At 40.8% G+C, this 18597-nt stretch overlaps 1 protein-coding gene across 1 annotated transcript in view; it reads right to left on the reverse strand.

Moving 5' to 3' along the window:
* The window catches only part of tmtc2b (transmembrane O-mannosyltransferase targeting cadherins 2b), a 106418-nt gene that overhangs the window by 21703 nt on the left and 66118 nt on the right, over positions 1-18597 (reverse strand). The window contains exons 3-8 of the mRNA XM_054777253.1: positions 13873-14719; positions 10649-10763; positions 9120-9205; positions 6443-6627; positions 5214-5292; positions 1387-1508 (exon numbers count right to left, since the gene is read on the reverse strand). Of these exons, the coding sequence (XP_054633228.1) occupies positions 1387-1508; positions 5214-5292; positions 6443-6627; positions 9120-9205; positions 10649-10763; positions 13873-14719 (1434 nt within the window). The remainder of the gene's footprint in view (positions 1-1386; positions 1509-5213; positions 5293-6442; positions 6628-9119; positions 9206-10648; positions 10764-13872; positions 14720-18597) is intronic.

Raw genomic sequence — 18597 nt, forward strand, 5'->3', positions numbered from 1 at the left:
AATGAAGGGAGGAATGGATGGAGGAATGGAAATGACTCATGATTAGGTCTGTCACAACAACCAATTTTGCTGGACGATAATTGCCCTATGAATTGTTACCGATAAACGATATTATTGTGAACATTATTTCGAGAAATTGTTTTCATTAATGTAATGATAATATATGGCATAATAATGCAAGTACGTTGTATAAAAAGCAAAAAACTTTAATTTCTCCGGAGTATTTAAACTTGTAATTGGAACGTCAAGCTTTTAAATAAAATTAATTGAACAAACAACATAATAAAATTAACAAAAATGACAAAAACACCCCAATGGAAATGAAAGTGTCTCTTTTAACAAAAAATAATAATCATAATCAATCCCAAGATTTCTGATTTTGAATCAGTGTCACTTTTGTGATTGTCTGAACATCACCGGAGAAATAACCCGGAAATACTCTGAAGTTCACATTGTGTGTCAATGCAGACGTCAGCTCATTTGGATGCACACTTCCTTGATACACTTAAACCAACATCGTGTGTGAAATGCGCTGTTTACGTTTAATGAGGTGTAACGTTTGCTGTCTTTAGTTTGGTCAAAGTGCATGTATCGCATGCAGCAAAATGCCTTTGGTGCACGATGAGGTGTTATGCTTTGGGAATCACAGCAACTGAAACGTCAGTTCCACAGTTTTCTATTATTCATTTCATTGTCCTGGTCACAAACTAGTTCATGTCACAAAATGATGATGCACAAACGGACTGAAATTCAAATCACTGTAGTCTGTGCATCGTGACCCTCCCTGCACTGTCGCCGGTACGCTTGGAAATACTCTCATTCGCTGGTAGCCCTTTCAGGAGAATCACTCATTCGTGTTTGCTTGCTTGTTGCTCGACACGATGCTCATTTGCAGCACTCTGTGTGTGCACTCGCTAGCGCCAACAAACACGCATGCACTTGTCAATTTATCGAGGCCGGCGACATGATTGAGTTCGTTTTGATTTATTCTGCGGTGAATTGATTTATTGATTATCATGACGGGTCTACTCATGAAAACTAAAAGTTGGACAACATGATGTCAACAAGTCATATGTTTGATAGAGTACATGATATGTCAATGGACTAATATCCTTTTATGTGCTGTAAATGCAGCTAAATAATAGGAAGAGATTTATAACATAGTCTAACGCTGTGGAACACTGTAATGAATTCCAGTTGAAGGAAAATATTTATCTAGCAAGCTGTAGCAAAGGTGTCAGCAGAAGCCCGCTGAGTGTATTGTGTTCAGTTAGTTTTTGCTTATGACTTCATTTATGGGAGACACAATGTGGAATGATTCCCCTCAGAAGTAACATAATCATGGCTTTAAAAGCCAAACAAAAGAGTGGAAGGGAGAAGTCTTACTGTCATAGCCAGGAGTTTTCCATAGGTGAGGTGTGCAGGAATGTGGTCCGGCTTGACTCGCAGGGACTCTCGGTACCAGTGTTCAGCTTCAGTCAGTTTGTTTAGTCTCATATACGCCTCTCCTGTGTGAGCAAAGGGAGGGGTCAGGTCAGGGGTCAAGCTGTCAGAGGTTAAGAAATCACACATCTGCCGCTTGTTCTGCGATAGAGTTCCAGCACGGAGAACCAACCTCAAATCCTCAAGGGCGGAATCTGGCGATGTGCAAAGGGAAGCTTTTTAAATGCGACTTTTGTACAAGCAAATAACTAATAATAATTGATAAAGTGTTAAATGTGAGATGTTAAGCACGACCTGACCCTGCCTCATCTGTCATACATCATGTGACACATCTGACCCATCTGACTGCTTCCTCACACCTGAAAAAACAATGACATCTTGGCCAAAGTCATCAGGTGACACCTGTATTATTGCAAGCACTGGACAACATTGGCTGGTAATTCTACACAACACAGCTCATAATGCACCGAGGGAATGAAGCTTCGCATATCCCATGTGTTAACACTTCACTTGAGCTTTTGACATGGTTTGCATGCGCAGCTGCTCAACACCGATCGACCGTCAAAAAACTGGAGTTGGAGGGAAACCTGAATTCTGCAGGAATTACGACTAATCCTTGCACTGATAAGACATTACAATAAGCGACAGGTGACACACGCACAAACACAAACATACATTTGAATCTCCGTTGGGCATTTCTGTGTGGAGTTTGCATGTTCTCCACGTGTGTGTGCGGGTTTTCTCCGGGTACTCCGGTTTCCTCCCACATTCCAAAAACATGCATGTTACTGTAGGTTAATTGGCGACTCTAAATTGTCCATAGGTATGAATGTTTGAATGGTTGTTTGTCTGTATGTGCCCTGCGATTGGCTGGCGACCAGTCCAGGGTGTACCCCGCCTCAGTCAGCTGGGATAGGCTCCAGCATACCCGCGATCCTAGTGAGGATAAGCGGCATAGAAGATGGATGGAGGATTATTTTTGTACCATCTCTGCCATATATGAGCATATACACCATTTACCATACTGTTACATTCTTAGCTTGTGCTAGTGATTAAAATCACATGTTAGTTAGGAGATTTATTCTAAATCATAGACTTCCACAGAGCTTTGGACAAGGAACAAATCCTAAAATGTTTCTAAAGATAAAAACACAGATTGATCTTTTTTTTAATTTTTCATTTATCATTATGAAAACTGGCAACTAGTGATGAATGGGCATTATGAAAAAATAGTGACAGTTTTCAACCTAAATATACCGTATATTTTAAGACAATATGCTTGAGAAGGCTTTTTGTATGAAATAATATTACACTATAACTGTTAATGTGAAATTAGCTTTAAAATATTAGCTATATAACAATATTGAATAAAAATAATACAATTTAAAAAAGTAAAAAAACAAATATACTGGTATTTTAATCTTTTTTTGTAAATTATCTATCATTAACTTCATTTTACAAAAATAACTTACATTTGATGGAATGAAAAAAAATAATAAAATGGAATACATTTTCCTAGCTGTGTCTTTCCTATGGAATTCCAGAGCTTTACTGTCTGGAAAAGCATGACAGCATCATCTAAGCATATCATTTTAAAGAATGACTGACTGTCAATAAACGCATGTGCCAGGAAAACACCTGTACTGATGTGACACGCAACACAGCCCCCAGTGATATTTTACACTCCTATTACTCATAGTTTACAACACATTGCGCAAATCTTACGCTGCAGAGACTCGAGACAGCCGCTAGCTAGCGAGATAACAAGCTAGCAAGTTAAACAGATGGCCTCAAATTGATTTATTCAAAACTTAAAAAGCCAAAAACTTACCACTTCCACATGGAATGTGAGGATAACTTTTTTTTCACTTTACCATGTTGGCCATGCCATGACTGACTTCATGCAGTGTTAAGGTAATGTCAAGTAAGGTAATGTCTCATCAATGTTTGGTGTCATTACTGCCGCCTAGTGACCAGAATACTACATATCACTTGTAGACCACCGTCTGCCACGAAACAGCGACCATGAATTAATTACTTAATTAACCAGGTATATAGCGAGGGAGAGATAATCAAACCGCAACATTGCGAGGGAAAACGGTATGACATTTGTAGACACATCTTATTATTATCACATTAGAAGACAAAGAAGAAGCATGTCAGTAAAATGAACATACAGTTAGTAATTGACTTTTAAACAGTTAATTCAAATGACAGGCACTTAAACGATGCACACTTGACCAGAAGATAAGTAAATGAACAATAAATGTGTTCAACACTGACAGAACTTGTTTGCACTGAATTGTTTTTTTAATGTAAAAATAATAGTTCTGTTTTGACGTGAGTTCATTTGAGTACTTTTCTAATATTTCACACAAATCAGCACAGTCATATGAGTACAATAAGATGTGACACTGAAAGGCTTCAAGGCAGCCACGGACGGGAACATTCCTCAGCCCACCAGAGAGCATTGGAGAGAGCCCAGCACAGCGCATGCGATGAAAGCCGCAGCTCATTGGCGTCTGACAAACAGCATGAGGGCAGCACAAGGAATGAAAGTGAAAATAGTTATGAGCAGGTGTGCCACTTCAGCTCTGGAGAGATGCAACACTAATCTGCTGGCCCTGAGCTTCTGTTCAGCTTTCGCTGACATCAACCACACAGTTGGACACATGCAGTGTATTAATAACGTGACAAGACGCGCGCCATATTGTACGCTAACTGAAAAATGTACGCAAAACGAGGCAATTTTTTGACGAAAATGTTCGCCGTTCACCGAATAAAATGTTAACCACACAGCGGCCCCAACCCAGCGTATTTGCAAGTGTGTGCTGTCTACTTGCAAACACGTGGGCAACATTTGGCCATCCGTACGTGGCGAGTACAGCCTCAGTGACGGATTTTGGAGCACGCTGACCCTTCGCTGCGTGCAAGCTGCGTCGAGGCTACAGATACGTGTGACGTGTGTGCCCTCTGCGGAGTTATATGAACAAATGCCGAAAATGGTCCTATCTCACAATTCCCTCCTTTTTATTTCACATTTTAGTAGTGAAATAACATGTTTGAGACTCCTGGTCTGTGATGTAATGAATATAATATCATAATAACAAAATGTGTTATTATGTTATTATGTGTTATTATCCCACTGTCCTGTGGGATGTGGGCACAGTAGTGACGTGACGACCCCCCCAACACCATACCTTCATGCTCTTGCCACTCCCTCCCCACGTTTTCCAAAAAACGTGACGGCCGTGGCCTCGGCAAAAAAGTACGGGCGATAAACACGCACTGGGTTGTGACCGAGGCCTAACTGTTGTGTCTACTACTGACGCTATCCAAGTTTTTTCCCATGGAAAATAATGAAAATAGAAATAATCTCATCTGCTGCCACCATAAAATCTACCGGGAATTTTTTAAAGCAACATTTTTACATTCCCAGCTGTTGTGCGAGTGTAAAAACCTCAAAACCTAAAACCAACTAGCTACTTTTTTAAAGTCTTTTGCCAATCAAACAGCAGTTCGAGTTCAGGGGTTATGTTGGTTAAATTCTAAATTGTACAACCTTTATTTGACTTTACAGTTTGTACTGTAACACAGATCTTTTCATGGTTGAATAAATTAGCTGCAAAAAAATATGAATGATTTACAACACACTGAATCCTCCCTAATCTAACCTCCTCGCTTCAGTTCCGCTGAGTGTTATTGCTCTCACAGTGAAAACCAACAGCTGCCATGCTTTCAGTTGTGAATGAAACAAAAGAAGCTCTTACCCATCATGTTATACAGGCTCTGCGGTGCAAATTGCCTTGGCATTTTCTGTATTGCTTCTTTAAAGACAGACAGGGCCTCCTACAAATGACACACACAGAAGAAAAGAAGGTGTGGGATGTTTGCTTTAGAGATGGAGACTGGAGTCAATGCACAGCGTGGAATTGGGGGTTGCTAGGAGGCCGGTTGATACAGAGCAGGGGAGGAAAAAAAGGTCTATTCTCGGTGTCACGGCTATTAAAATGACCAGATTGTGGTTTCACATCCTGAGTATTTGGTGCAACGATTCACCTCAGCCCTCCCCACAAATGAAATGGCCAAAGGATCTGGAACTAGTTTACTGCTGAAGCTAATGCTGTGGTCAAGAGGTCAAATTTCAGCCTGCTTTCTTTCTCCAGCGTGAAATAAAATCTGCAGAGACTCTGCTTTATTCCCAATTGAACCATCAGCACCAGTCCTTGTGTTCACTGGTAACGTGCCCAATTGGAACAACTGCTCCTTCAGTCAGCAGCGTGAGTCTTTAGGGGTTTGAAAGTGAGTGAAGTGCACAGAAATGGCCTAAGGTTTAGCTGCAGAAAGTACCGTTCAGCAAAAGCAATTATAGAAAATATGTACAGAACATACACCCCCACGGGCAGCACACGCTATTTTCCTTTGAATTAAAATACAGTATATACTTATTAAATGTCTTTGTGCATAATTGTTGTTGCAAATGAAACGGTTAATATAATATGCTTGATAATGTTCTCTTGGGTTCTTACTATTCACAAGCTGAGGCGCAGCACATTTGGGATTTATATGCTTACTTGCTTTTAATAGATTGCCTACAAATAGGAGGTTTTTCTGCAGAAAACACAGAAAACAAGTCGATAATAAGCTTAAACTGTAGCTGGGGTGGCCCCGGGGGTTGGGTGGGTGGGGAGGATGACATCCGCCCGGAGTTCCTTAAGGCTCTGGATGCTGTGGGGCTGTCTTGGTTGACACGACTCAGCAGCACTGCGTGGACATCGGGGGCGATGGATTGGCAGACCGGGGTTGTGGTCACCCTTTTTAAGAAGGGGGACCGAAAGGTGTGTTTCAACTATCGTAAAAGGCACTCAACAGTGTTCTTCGAGGAACAAGTGCAAAACAAGTGCAAAATGTAAACTCTTGCAATTTTTTAACTGGTTTTATAATTTTGGTCATGGGTGAATGTCTGATTAAATTGGGAAAAACGGTATTGAATCCTCACCTCTTGGTGTCCCTGCTCATGAAGCTGCTTTCCCAGGTTGTACAGGCAGCTGGTGACCGAGCTCTTGTGGGCATGGGGGTCCTTCAGGTTCTCATCTGGGATGTCAGCACAGGTCAGGAAGGTGCGCTTGGACTCCTCCAGGTGACCCTGATTCATCAGGATGATGCCTGTGTTCAAGTAGGCCGCTGGTTGGGCGGAAAAAAAAAACAAATAAAAGCAGCGCAAGATGAATTCACTTGAAGCGAAGACCACTGAAATAATCCAAGGTCATGTCCACACAAACAGGAATATTTAAAAAAAAAAACACCTTTTTCTCAGTGATTGGTCTTTTGTCCATTTTCAAACATAGGTTTTTGAAAACTGCGGCGAGTGCGAACACTTTCCAAAACTCTCTAACAGTCTATTAGTCTATGAAAGAAAATGAACCCCCAGTTGCTCCTGATGCTGCGTCATCAGTGCGTAAATGTGCCAGCGGTGTCAAAGCGCTTAAGTGCCTTGGAGGCGGAAAAACGCTGTACAAGTAAAAGACCATTTGCCATTTCATTGGTTCCAGACTCGATCGTGATACGTGAATTTCCGCGAAGTAGGATTCCTTCTTTATAAATGCCATATTTTAGTAGTTATGGCATAGAAAACCTGTTTATTTATTTATTTATTTTTTTTTACATTATTACACTTCTAGACATGAAAAAAATCCCCATATAGTCACCTTTACATTCATATTAGTCAATATAGTCTATATAATCAGTAGGGCTGTCAAAAATAGCACATTCATGGCGGTAACACATTTATTTCATTAATTATGTTTTTTTTTGCATACGCATCATGGCAAGCCACGTCTCTCTGTTATGATGACAGACGGTGGCACAGTGTAGCTCCCCACAGAGTCTGACACTTGCTTATAACTTTATTCTGACCTGAACACATCAGTGCAATTCTCTCTATATTGAAGAAAAGAGCCCCCAGAAAGCCCAAGCCACCTGATTGAGGCTTCTGATTGGTCAAAATGTGCTCGACAGTCGACAAATGAGTTTTCATGTGGACACATATTCTTTCTGTAAATCTTTTGAAACCCGAGAAGGGAAGGAATGAAGCTATGCTTTTTTACAAACAGCTTTGTATGTGTGGTCTTACCCGAAGAATGAACCGTCTATGTGATACACCTTTAAAAAGTCTCCTGTGGGATATTTGGGTGATTGGCATCATTTTGTTTAACCAATAGTGCAGTCAAAAACACCAATATGCAGTTTGGGAATAATAAAAAAACCCTATCAAGTTAGGCATTTGGAATCCATCAATTGGCACAACGGAGAAGTAAATGCGTGGAGACTCAAACACCAACTTATATTATTCCCCTGATGCCTATATTTTCTATACAAACGAGCCATATCAAATAAAAAAATAGCCACATTGTGCACTACTGCTTTCATTAGGCAGTGAGTAATGGCAGTAACTACAAAAGATAACAACATTCTCCTCCTGCCTTCAAGATGTCTGCAGCTCAAGCTAATTAATTACCTCAGTTATCGGCTAACGGACAAGATAATTGCACACTGAATTGAAACGTTCTAGTCTGACTGTGATCATGATTAGATCTTTAATTAATTCAGGGCAGAGGGAAGAGACATTTAGGACTTTGTGTGTATCTGTCATTGACCGACGGCTAGAACAATAGGGAACTAATTTATCCTGTTATCAAGATCTGGTAAAATTGGGAGACATTTGTAATCATCAAGAAGTGAACCTGTGGGGGAGATGCCAATTTGTGGCAAAACATAAATTAATTAAAGTTGCAAGCAGTGATGAACGGGCCCTCGCACTCCCATGCAAGTTGGAGTAAGTTGGAGGGCATGCACATTCCATTTCCTATTGCCACAGGGTGGCGGTGAGACGAATTCAGGAAGTGAAGTTTCACGGTGTTGTCTTCATTATATGTACCAATTATGATGAAGAGCTGACGTTGTGGAACTGAGTTATTAATGTTTACAATTTAGTGGCAAATTATCTCATTGATCATTCAAGTTTGTTGAGATGCACTGCCAACATTTTATGGAACAGCCTAAAATCCTCGGCAATATAACATCGCCCGTCAGTCTAGTATCCGTGATTTTCATTTGGTCAAAGTCCCTAGGACTAGTTTGTTCAAATACAACCCCTGATTTTCACCCAAAATTGCCGGCAGAAACCATAATGTCTGACTTCCTGTTTGTTTTAGAACATGGGTTCCTGAGACTTTGCGTCCTGCCACGAATTACGTCTCCACCAAATTTGGTGACACTACTGAGTGAGTTTTGGCTGTTTGTGTGAAACATCACTTTTTTGGATTTTCCTGAATGTTAAGGCCCTCAGAAAGATGAGAAAAGTGCAGACGTAATAATAATAATAAAGACGGCCTTCGCACAGCGGTGCTCAGGGCCTTAAAAGCCAATCACAGGAATACGTGGGCGCGGCAGAGCAGAAAAGAACTTCCTGCTGAATTGAATCATAAATGACATCATGTGTTTGCTTGTTCATGTGTTGACTTGGCTTTAAAAGCACCAGCTGTAGACCAGCTGCCCTTTGCCACCTATTCCGCCGGCCTCGCATAACCACAGCCTGTGCTCACTGTTGCCTGGACACGGTGCAGCCACAACCACAAAAGCTGGAGATTGTCAATAAAAGGAAAAGCTGTACTTACAGGCTAGAGTTGGCCGGCTCCCAATGGCCAGCTTATAGTAGTGAAGTGCCTCTGAGAACTTGTTGCTCTCCTGAAGCAGCAAACCACTGCAACAGCAAAACAAAATCCCAAAGGATGAGAGGTGTTAGGATACAAACATTTAGTATGATACGATAAGACATCATACAAGTTTGGTTCATTTACATTCTGAGAAGGGGATGACAGTTCAGGGACTTAAGGTGAAAAAAGAAACTACATTCCTTTACTCTCTAGATTTGCCCCTACATTTAATGGGTTCTGCATCTGTAGATCTATCTACAGTAAATGTACTGTCATTATTGGCTGGGGTTGTTGTGTGTTTCCCTCAGGCCTCCAGCGCACCACTTATAACTGTCAGAGAGAGAGCACCGCAGGGAAAAGACGAGGCGAGAGGACATCCCCTTTGGGAATAGAGTAGCGATCAATGGAATGCGTAGAAAGGAAGCGCCTCCATTCGATCGAGAGTCAACTGCTGGAGAGAGTTCTCTTGAGAAAGGATTTCATACTCAAAGAAACTCACTACACCACAAAAAATAAAATCTAAGCGAGAAAAAAAATCTGAAATTTAGTTATTTCATAACAATTTAGTCAGATGTAGACGAGATTGCAGTAGATTCATTTCATGTCTACTCTAAAAGAACTGCAGTTTCCATGATGCTTAAAGTGTGGAATCAGAAAGTAGTGAATTTCCTAAGTACATGCTAGTGAGTGTGTTTTGACCTGACAAATTTTAAGTAAGTGATAAAATGCAGAATTACAACAGCTTGTGCTTGCACATTAACGCAGTGGCAGCTGTTGAACCCCCATGAAAAACGCAGCCACACGTCGTGAGCAAACGAGTGGTGCAAAGAACACCAAGTGTAGGTTAAGTTGCAAGGTTTATAGTGTGCGCAAAGCACTTAATGTGCTGTTCCAATCCTTCCAATCCTATATTACGTGTGCTATCACTCATAGTCTCAATGCCATAGCTCACATAGCCTTCTGGATGCCTTGCGCCCACAAGACAGCTTTTCTCTGAACGAGAAATATTGTTACGCTTTAATCTTGCGTGATCACGTTAATCAATACATGAAATGTGTATAATATAGTCAATGTTATTGTGGAGTTATCACGTTTGTAATCTTGCTTAGATTTGAGTTTCTGTAATATAATGCAATTTACTACCACAATCACTTTGAAATCTTGGCAAAATAATACATACTGTAATACAAAATACATTTTTCTCGTAAAATTATCACTTTTTCTCATTACATTACCACTTTTTTTTCTTAATATTTTGACTTTATTTTGTGAAATTACTACTGACTTTTCTATTTTTGCTCTTTTTTTTTTTTTACTTTTTAAGTTGCAGGGGTGCTCAAGTTATTGTACCATGTCTTTTCCTCTTGGTAAAAAACATTGTCAAAATGTAAACACACATTAGCGGAATTTAGCGGAACTGTCCTGGATAGTGGCGTTAAGTCATGGCTTACATAAAAACTAACACGGGAAATGATACAATGCAAACTCACAGGTTATACAGCATGTCCGCCATATTACTGCGGTAATGGAGCGCATTTCTGTAAGCTTGTTCCGCCTCCTCCAGCTTGCCCTGGTTCTTCAGGATGTTTCCCAGGTTGCCCCATGCTGTCAGAACCCAAAAAGAGAATCTTTATTCGGGATGTGTGAAACAATATTCATGAATGACAACTATCAAAGCTCTTTCTGAATAGATGCAGGAAAAAAGACATTTTCAAGTGGAATTTTTCTTTTGTCATTCCCAGCCACTTGAGGTGGTCGGGCTGAGCGTTCTTAGGCCGCTAAAAGGATGCTGCCCCGATGCAGCTGCTCTTCAGGGATGAAGGATGACACACCGGGAGAGCTTTGTGCCTGAAACCACCACTCAAAAGCAGACCACCACTGAGCCTTTTAACTACTAATGGCATTAGCAGCAAATGTAGTGGAGGAACTCGGGTATAAAATATGTTTGTTGAGCGCTTTTGTACATAGTCTACATAAAATATGAGAGGAAGTGGCACTGAATATGCAGCAGATCTTGGGAAGTGAAGTACATGGAAAGCATCACAATTCATAGTATTTTTGGCGGGTTGTTTCAGAGACAGGACCACAAGTAGAATTCTGTGCAGCATACCTTTGAGCAGTGTGCTCATTTAATAACTACCAAGCATGATCCCTGTGGAATATTTAGTATAAATGAAGAAAAGCACTCGCGAGCTTGCCTGACTCATTTGTGCCTCAACTTGTTTAGATAAAAATGATGGCATATCCCTAAATTTCACAGTTCAGGCAATTGGTAATCTACCAATCTTTGAGGATGTGTTTCTAGCTAAAATATACGTGAATGCTGCTGCTCTGTTCGCTTGATGGTCGGCCAAAACAAACAGCCTGTCATGCTTCAGCACCGGTGCAATATGTGAAAGGGAAATTAGCTAGCACAATGTTGCTTCATGAGTCGCAGCCCCGCTTCCCTTCCATGCGGCTATAAGAGCAAAGATTTGGACAGAATTCTGTGGCTGCTGGCCTTAATATGAGTGCTGGTGAATATTTGATTTCCTGTCGGAAGGAGCCAATCATAGAGAGTGCCATGACAGTGATGCCCTTCCAAGCAGGCGAGGGGACATCAAGAGCCATCAAAAAAAAAGGACGGGAGTACGGAACATTTGACTCAGCTGAATTTCTTGGGTAGACCTTGGAAAGGAGAGGTATTTACACTAGTCTCAGAGTTCAAATGATAACAACTTCCATATTCAGTGGTTAGACTCACTGATTAGGAGATATCATTTTCAAACAGATTTTTTATTTTTTTTTATTTAGTGCCGTCGGTACGTTTACATGCACACATTTATGAAGTTACTGGCATAACCGGTTCTCACTTACACTTTTATTTACACACACTGGGTATTATTACATTTCTGGCCAAAGTATGCCTGCCTTTGCAATGCTGAGCTGGCGATTATGCTCCTTCCAGCTCTTTAGTTACATCACATCTCAACAAGGAACTTGCGGGTTGTTATAAGCTAACTGGTACCAAGCCGAGTAGTTTATGGGAAAAACATTGGTTTAAAACTGGGATTAACAGGATAAACTGGCATTTCATCCTTTTCCAGTTAGTGTTGTTGTTGTTTGGCTCCGTCCATCAGGGGGTTGTCACAGCAAGTCTCTCCCACGCCCTTACCCAACTCACCCATTTATCTGAGTTTAGGATCAACAATGGAGAGTTACAGTAGGTGTTGGAGCGCTGACCAGGAATTGAACCATGTACCAATGCACTACTATCAAGGATTCCTACCTTGTACTGCACGTAAATGACATTAATACACAGTTTACAATATAAACTGCACTTCAGTTATGGTACCGGTTCAGATTTTAATTCCAGTAATCACGGTTTCACTCTAAAACTATAAATCATGCTGTTTTGTGGTTGAATACGGACAAATATTAGTAACAAAATGCATACAAATTTTACGTCTTTTTGCCTACATTATCATTTCCAATCATAAAAATGGCCAAATGAATTACAATACAAATATGAACAATTCAGAAGACACATTCAAAGACGTGATAACAGGTAGTATTCTACACTGGTCACTAGGTCACAGTACTGTAGTGTTACTGTGATGTTCGGTGAGACACACAAGCACCAGTCTTGATCGCCAGAACAAACCAGAACCTGGGGGGACACAGCCTTCTCTGCTGCCGCCCCGTCCCTTTGGAACTCACTTCCGCCACACATCTGTGACACTGCTGACCTTACGGCTTTCAATACTAACTTAAAAACACACTTGTTCCGCACTGCTTTTAACAGATAATCTCTTTAAAACTTATATATTTAGTAATTACATCACACTGCAATCTCTTAATCTGGTCTTTAGTGCGCACTTTTCACTGTTTGTTCTGAACTCTGCTTTTTGGTTTTCACTTTCTATTGTTATTTTTGCTATTTTGTACATCTGTGTTTTGAAAAGCCCTCTATAAATAAAATCTAAAAATAATAATAGTTATTATTATTAAAAGACAAATTGCAGGTGAGAATTATCTCACAACAGACACAATAATCCCTGACACAGGCTAATGCTGCGGCCCCTAACTCACGCCAGGCTAAAATTCAACTTTGAACCCCCAAAGTCACTTCCTGTCTGCCCCCTTCTCAGCTCACCTAGCACCAGAACACATTTAAAGCAACACACACATGCATGAGTCTAATTTTTGTCTGAAATGGCGTATTCTCTATTATTTCCATACTATATTGGGTAATACAAGTGTAAAGTGTCTAGGGGGCTGTAAATAACGTAAAAAAATGTAAATAGAAGGTCGTAAAACAGGTTTTCTATGCTCTCACTACAAAAATATTTGATTTATAAAAGGAAAATTCCTACTTTGCGGAAATTCACTGATCACGGTCGGGTCTGGAACCAACTAACCGTGATAAACGACGGATTACTTCATTCAACTTCCTTGTCAATTCCTGCTGAGAATGGAGCATCAGCAGGAAGTCAGATGCCATTTCCAGTTGACTGACCCGTATATATCTTTAAAATTTCAAACCAAATAGTCAGGGTGTGTTAGAACAGCATTTCATGAGCGGATTGAGATGTTTACATTATTTTAAGTCTGGTTTCAAATCAATTTAATGCAATTGCTAAAGATGTTTTATTGTGAGAGGCATCTTTCATGAGTATTCAAATTTGCATATGCACATTTTAATGTCTGTTCAGGTGAAAAAAAATCAACTTACCTTTAGCAGGATTGACAGAAATCCCTGACTTGTAGAGCATCTCCTCATTCTCCCAATCTCTGTTCCTCAAAACAGTCTTAACACCAAAAAGCAGAATCAGAGCTGCGCTGCAATAAACCAACAATGTCCTGGAGGATTTATGTCGCAGTCGGACGTAGAGAGACCGCAACCCCACAGCAACCAGCAGGCAAAATCCCATGCTGGGGATGTAGAGTACTCTTTCTGCTATGACAAAGCCAACGTAGAAAAAGAGGTTGGTGGCAGGGAGGAAAGGGATAGCTAAAAGGCCAAGGGAGAACACCACAACATTTTCAGTGATGGGCAGCGAAGTCCTGCCCTCATGGAGCTTTTTGGTACCATTCTGTGCACTGTTATTGTGAACAGTAGTGCAGGAATCGCTCACATGTTCTTGCTCGTGATCCTGGTAAGCGTGTCCATTGCTGTTCCCATTCCTTCCATTGGTAAACACATGAGCTTTACCATTGCTATCCTTCCCCGAGGCTTTCGGCTGCTTCCACACACTGAACCAAGCCAGCAACACCAATCCCAAATAGAAAACGAGCGTATGAACATTTCGCCAGTCGGCAAGGCTCTTAATCAGAGGCAGGGTGTCCATGGACCAATCAAAGCTGAGCGTGTTCGGACAGAGGAGGAGCCAGAAGTTCATGGCAGGCAGGTACAAAAAGGTTAGCGTCCTTGTGATGAGAGATGGGGAGTCCGCGGCTGGGTTGTCGGAGTTGGAGAAGTTTGGGGGTTTGTTGCCCATCCAGTAGAAGCGGCAGGCCAGCAGGGCCGCTCCCCAGGCTGCCAGCAGAAATACATTTAGCAGCAGCTGGGCATTATTTCTCTGAAAGAGAAAACACAGAAAACAATCAAATAGAGAACAAAGTAGCTGTAGGACATAGTATGCTACAAATTAGAGCGTCACACCAAGACTAGATTTATGGATCCTTCTATTATTTTATTTTCTTGTTCTTGGATCTTCTCATCATTTTAAAGAAGACAGTGGTTTGGCTGTTTAACAAAAGGGATGTCTGATCTTCCAGCACTTAAATTGCCACAACATGATCATGTATGTAAAAATGTGTAATGCCCACTAGGCCAGAATGTGACTCAGATGTTATGAGTTTCATCAAAAAGTTTTGCTTTGGCTTGTTCTTCTGAACAAACCAGAATCAGTACCACCCCTTTCTTCCTGAAAAAGTACGGGGGTGAGGTCCTGGGTGAATAAACTCAGGAAAACTGTGTTAATTGATTGCTTGGTGCGTAATTTCCCATTTTTAGCACGCTGCTCAGTTATTAAGCAAGGATTGGATACTGTGGAAACAACCCAAGTGCTTTGGAATTTCAAATACTTTTTGATCATTTGTGTAACGTGCTTCATTCAAAGCCAATCCAACACAGACGCATGCAGAGAGCACTCTCAGATTACCTTTGAACCTGATGATGTGAAAGTCGGGCCTGCCGTAGGGTGCAAACATGCCTCACAAACATTAAACAACCTCGACACGCCGGAGCGCTGAAGCCCATCTGACAGATAAATCTCTGATATCGGCTGATCGTCTTTGCCAATACAAAGAGGCGTAACTCAAAATGAAGACCACAGGAAATTAAACAAGAAAGACGAGAGGAAATGTATGAATACCCAGGCTACTGTTGAACTCTCAAACCCCCGTATGGTGTTATAGATCAAAAAGAGATAAGACCATGATTGAAGAAGTACTGAGTCAACATGATTTTACAGCAAATAGATACAGTTCCTCGCCTGGATAATACTTTGGGATTATATTAATATATATATTAATAAACAATCTACAAAGCACACTAACATGTACAATTTCTTGAGGTTAAGAATTGCCAACATTTGCCAAAAACAAAGAATCCTTGTTTAAAAAAAAAGCATTTTAGTCCATACCTCAAAAACACAGGGCAAGGTACATCAAAAAGAAACATATCGCCATAGTTAAATAACATAATACCATGAGCATAGGCTTAAACACCGTAAAAGATGAAAAAAGAGCTACGATGACCACTTTTTGACTCAAGAAGGAGCTGAAAAAGACAGGAAGTGCATTGAAGTGGTCGGTGAGGCCCAGGGGTTAAATTCGGAGCAGACTGGAGAGACTGGCTGGCTGTTATTACACCCCAATCATTGCTTCAGGGGGATCCAGAGGGATTTACAAGGCTCTTCTGGAGGCTCTCATGACACTTCTGTGGCCCAGGCAAAAGTTTGGAGGTCGACATGGAGCCCTTACATGACGTAAACATTGTACACCGTGGCTGCAAGTGCAAAGCTGTCTAGGTGCCACATCAGTGCATGCCTATAGAGCCAATTAATACATTAAAACTACAGTGGAACCGTCGTTGGCGTCATTAATTCATTCCAAAAGTTCTGACTCTAACCAGAAACAGACGATAACTGAATAATTTTTTCCCGTAAGAAATCATTCAAAACCAATTAATCTGTTCCAGAAAGCCAAAAACACGTTTTTATGGGCTCATCGCCAACATGTAGCACACCCTGCACACGGGAGGCGACGAGCGGCTGTGACCAGCTACACTGGTAAGTGACACGTTCACATCCGGAGTGAATTGTACGAGTCTCCCACGGTTTTGATTGGCTGTCAGATGTGGGAATTTGGGGGTATCAAAGTACAGTCAAACCTGTCTTAGCGGCCACCTGTATAGAACGGCCACCTGCCTATAGCGGCCACTGAAAAATCCCCCGCAGAAAATTTACTTGTTATAGACCCTGTGTATAGCGGTCACCTGTATAACGCGGCCAGCGGCCACCCATTTTGTATCCCTTGGTCAATATCTGACCGCATAAAGCGGCCAAATTACCGACTCAAGTAGTAGCTTCATGCATGAAAAAGTTTAGTTTTTTAAGCAATGAAGCCGTCGTGTGCAGACTTTCATTACTGAGTCCTGCGCACAAATTCAAAATGACCGCCAACCTGTCTATAACGGCCACCTGCCAAGAGCGGCCACTTTTGCCGTTTCCCTTTAGTGGCCGCTGTAGACAGGTTTGACTGTAGTTCAGAGGAAGAAAAGTGGCCGGTGTTGATAGAGTATTCTTGCTAGTACCGGATTTTGCTAGTATTGAAAACAAACTTACATAAATATCTGTGTAAATGAATGTAAACTTACCCGATATGTTTACTCTAGCGGCAACGTGTTCCCATGCTGCAGCTTTTTTCATTATATCGCTATATTCTTTTTTTGGAAATGTCAAGTAGCTCCGGGAACAGCAAGAATTACCTTCACACCCATGTTTACCTGCAAGAGCGTACTGATTAGCATCCTGTCCGCTCATTGGTCGATCAATGAAACACCTGCTGACAGCGATGAAAAGTTGAACATTTTAAAATTTTCTGGGATCGCGTCACAAGCCAGCGTGTACATGATGACATGCACGAGCACAAACTTCACACACACGACTTTCGCATGTCGCTTGGCTGGACGGTGACTCGCGAAAATTGCCCTATCGTACAGGTTGCATTGAAAATGAATGGAGTACAGGCGATGTCGATGTTATACTTTTACAGGCAGTAAACAATTCCAAATGCCTAAATACATATAAATGATGAATGAAAGAGATAAATGGATATTTAAAGTTACTTTATTATGTATGGTATGTAGGTATTGTATGCAGTGTTGTGATTTAGAACAAAGAGGAGGCAGAAAAATAACAAGTGGCAAACCAGAAACACACCAGTTACATATTTTTCTCACCGGAGTAACATACCATTTTTCATTTGTGCTTCAAGAATCCGTGTGATTGGCAAAAGATATAAGTTTGAGGCTGGCAGGAAGACAGGTGTGCCTTATTTTGGTCGATTGTGGATTGGTGTTGTCAAATTATTATTATTATTTTTTTTAAGTTCCACTTCTGCTATCCATAAAATCAATAAAATTTAATATTTTCCCTCCAGCATATTTTTCATTTATTCCAGTACCATGCAAACAAAAATGGCAAAAATAACCTCCTGCCTCACTTAATCGGCAAACCAATCAGGGCATGTCATCCACACAACTGAGTTACGTCCAACATAAAACATGTCATGGATGACATGTATTGAGATAATCCTCAGGGCAATAGGGGATAACTGGGTTACTAGGACTGTTCTGATGCAACAGGACCATTACATAGTAGTGGGGCATGTCTGAGGGAAAATGTACATTGAGCAGGCTTTATTTCACATGAATATGAGAAATATTCATTGAAATATCGGGGGGGAAATTAAAAACATTGGAGGAAACTCCCAACTTCAAAGAAAAAGTCCCATTAAGGACTTAACATATTAACATAAACATATCTGCTTTGAAGTGCAGTTTTACATTACACTGCATATTAAAACTAAACATATTAAAATCTATGGAGTACAAACTTGTTTTCACACAATAGTAGACCTTTAACTCCTTCTCTTAGCCTACTTTGTCAAGTACTTGTGCAAGGAAACTGCAAGAATCAGTGATGAGAAAAGTGACACAGTGGGAGAGCATTAACGCCATATCTGCCTTCTCTTGAATATACAAACATTCACATTATCATTATCCCTATGATCAAAGCATCAACTAAATGTTTATACAGTAGTCCCTTGTTTATCGCGTTAATTGGTTCCAGTTTTTAGGATTCCTTATTTATAAATGGAATATTCTCAGAGTTAGAGCATAGTAAACCTAGTTACGATCTTCTAAATACGGTTTTCAACATTGTCAGAG

The sequence above is a fragment of the Dunckerocampus dactyliophorus genome, chromosome 5, assembly GCF_027744805.1.
Source record: "Dunckerocampus dactyliophorus isolate RoL2022-P2 chromosome 5, RoL_Ddac_1.1, whole genome shotgun sequence".
Classification (NCBI taxonomy): Eukaryota; Metazoa; Chordata; class Actinopteri; order Syngnathiformes; family Syngnathidae; genus Dunckerocampus; species Dunckerocampus dactyliophorus.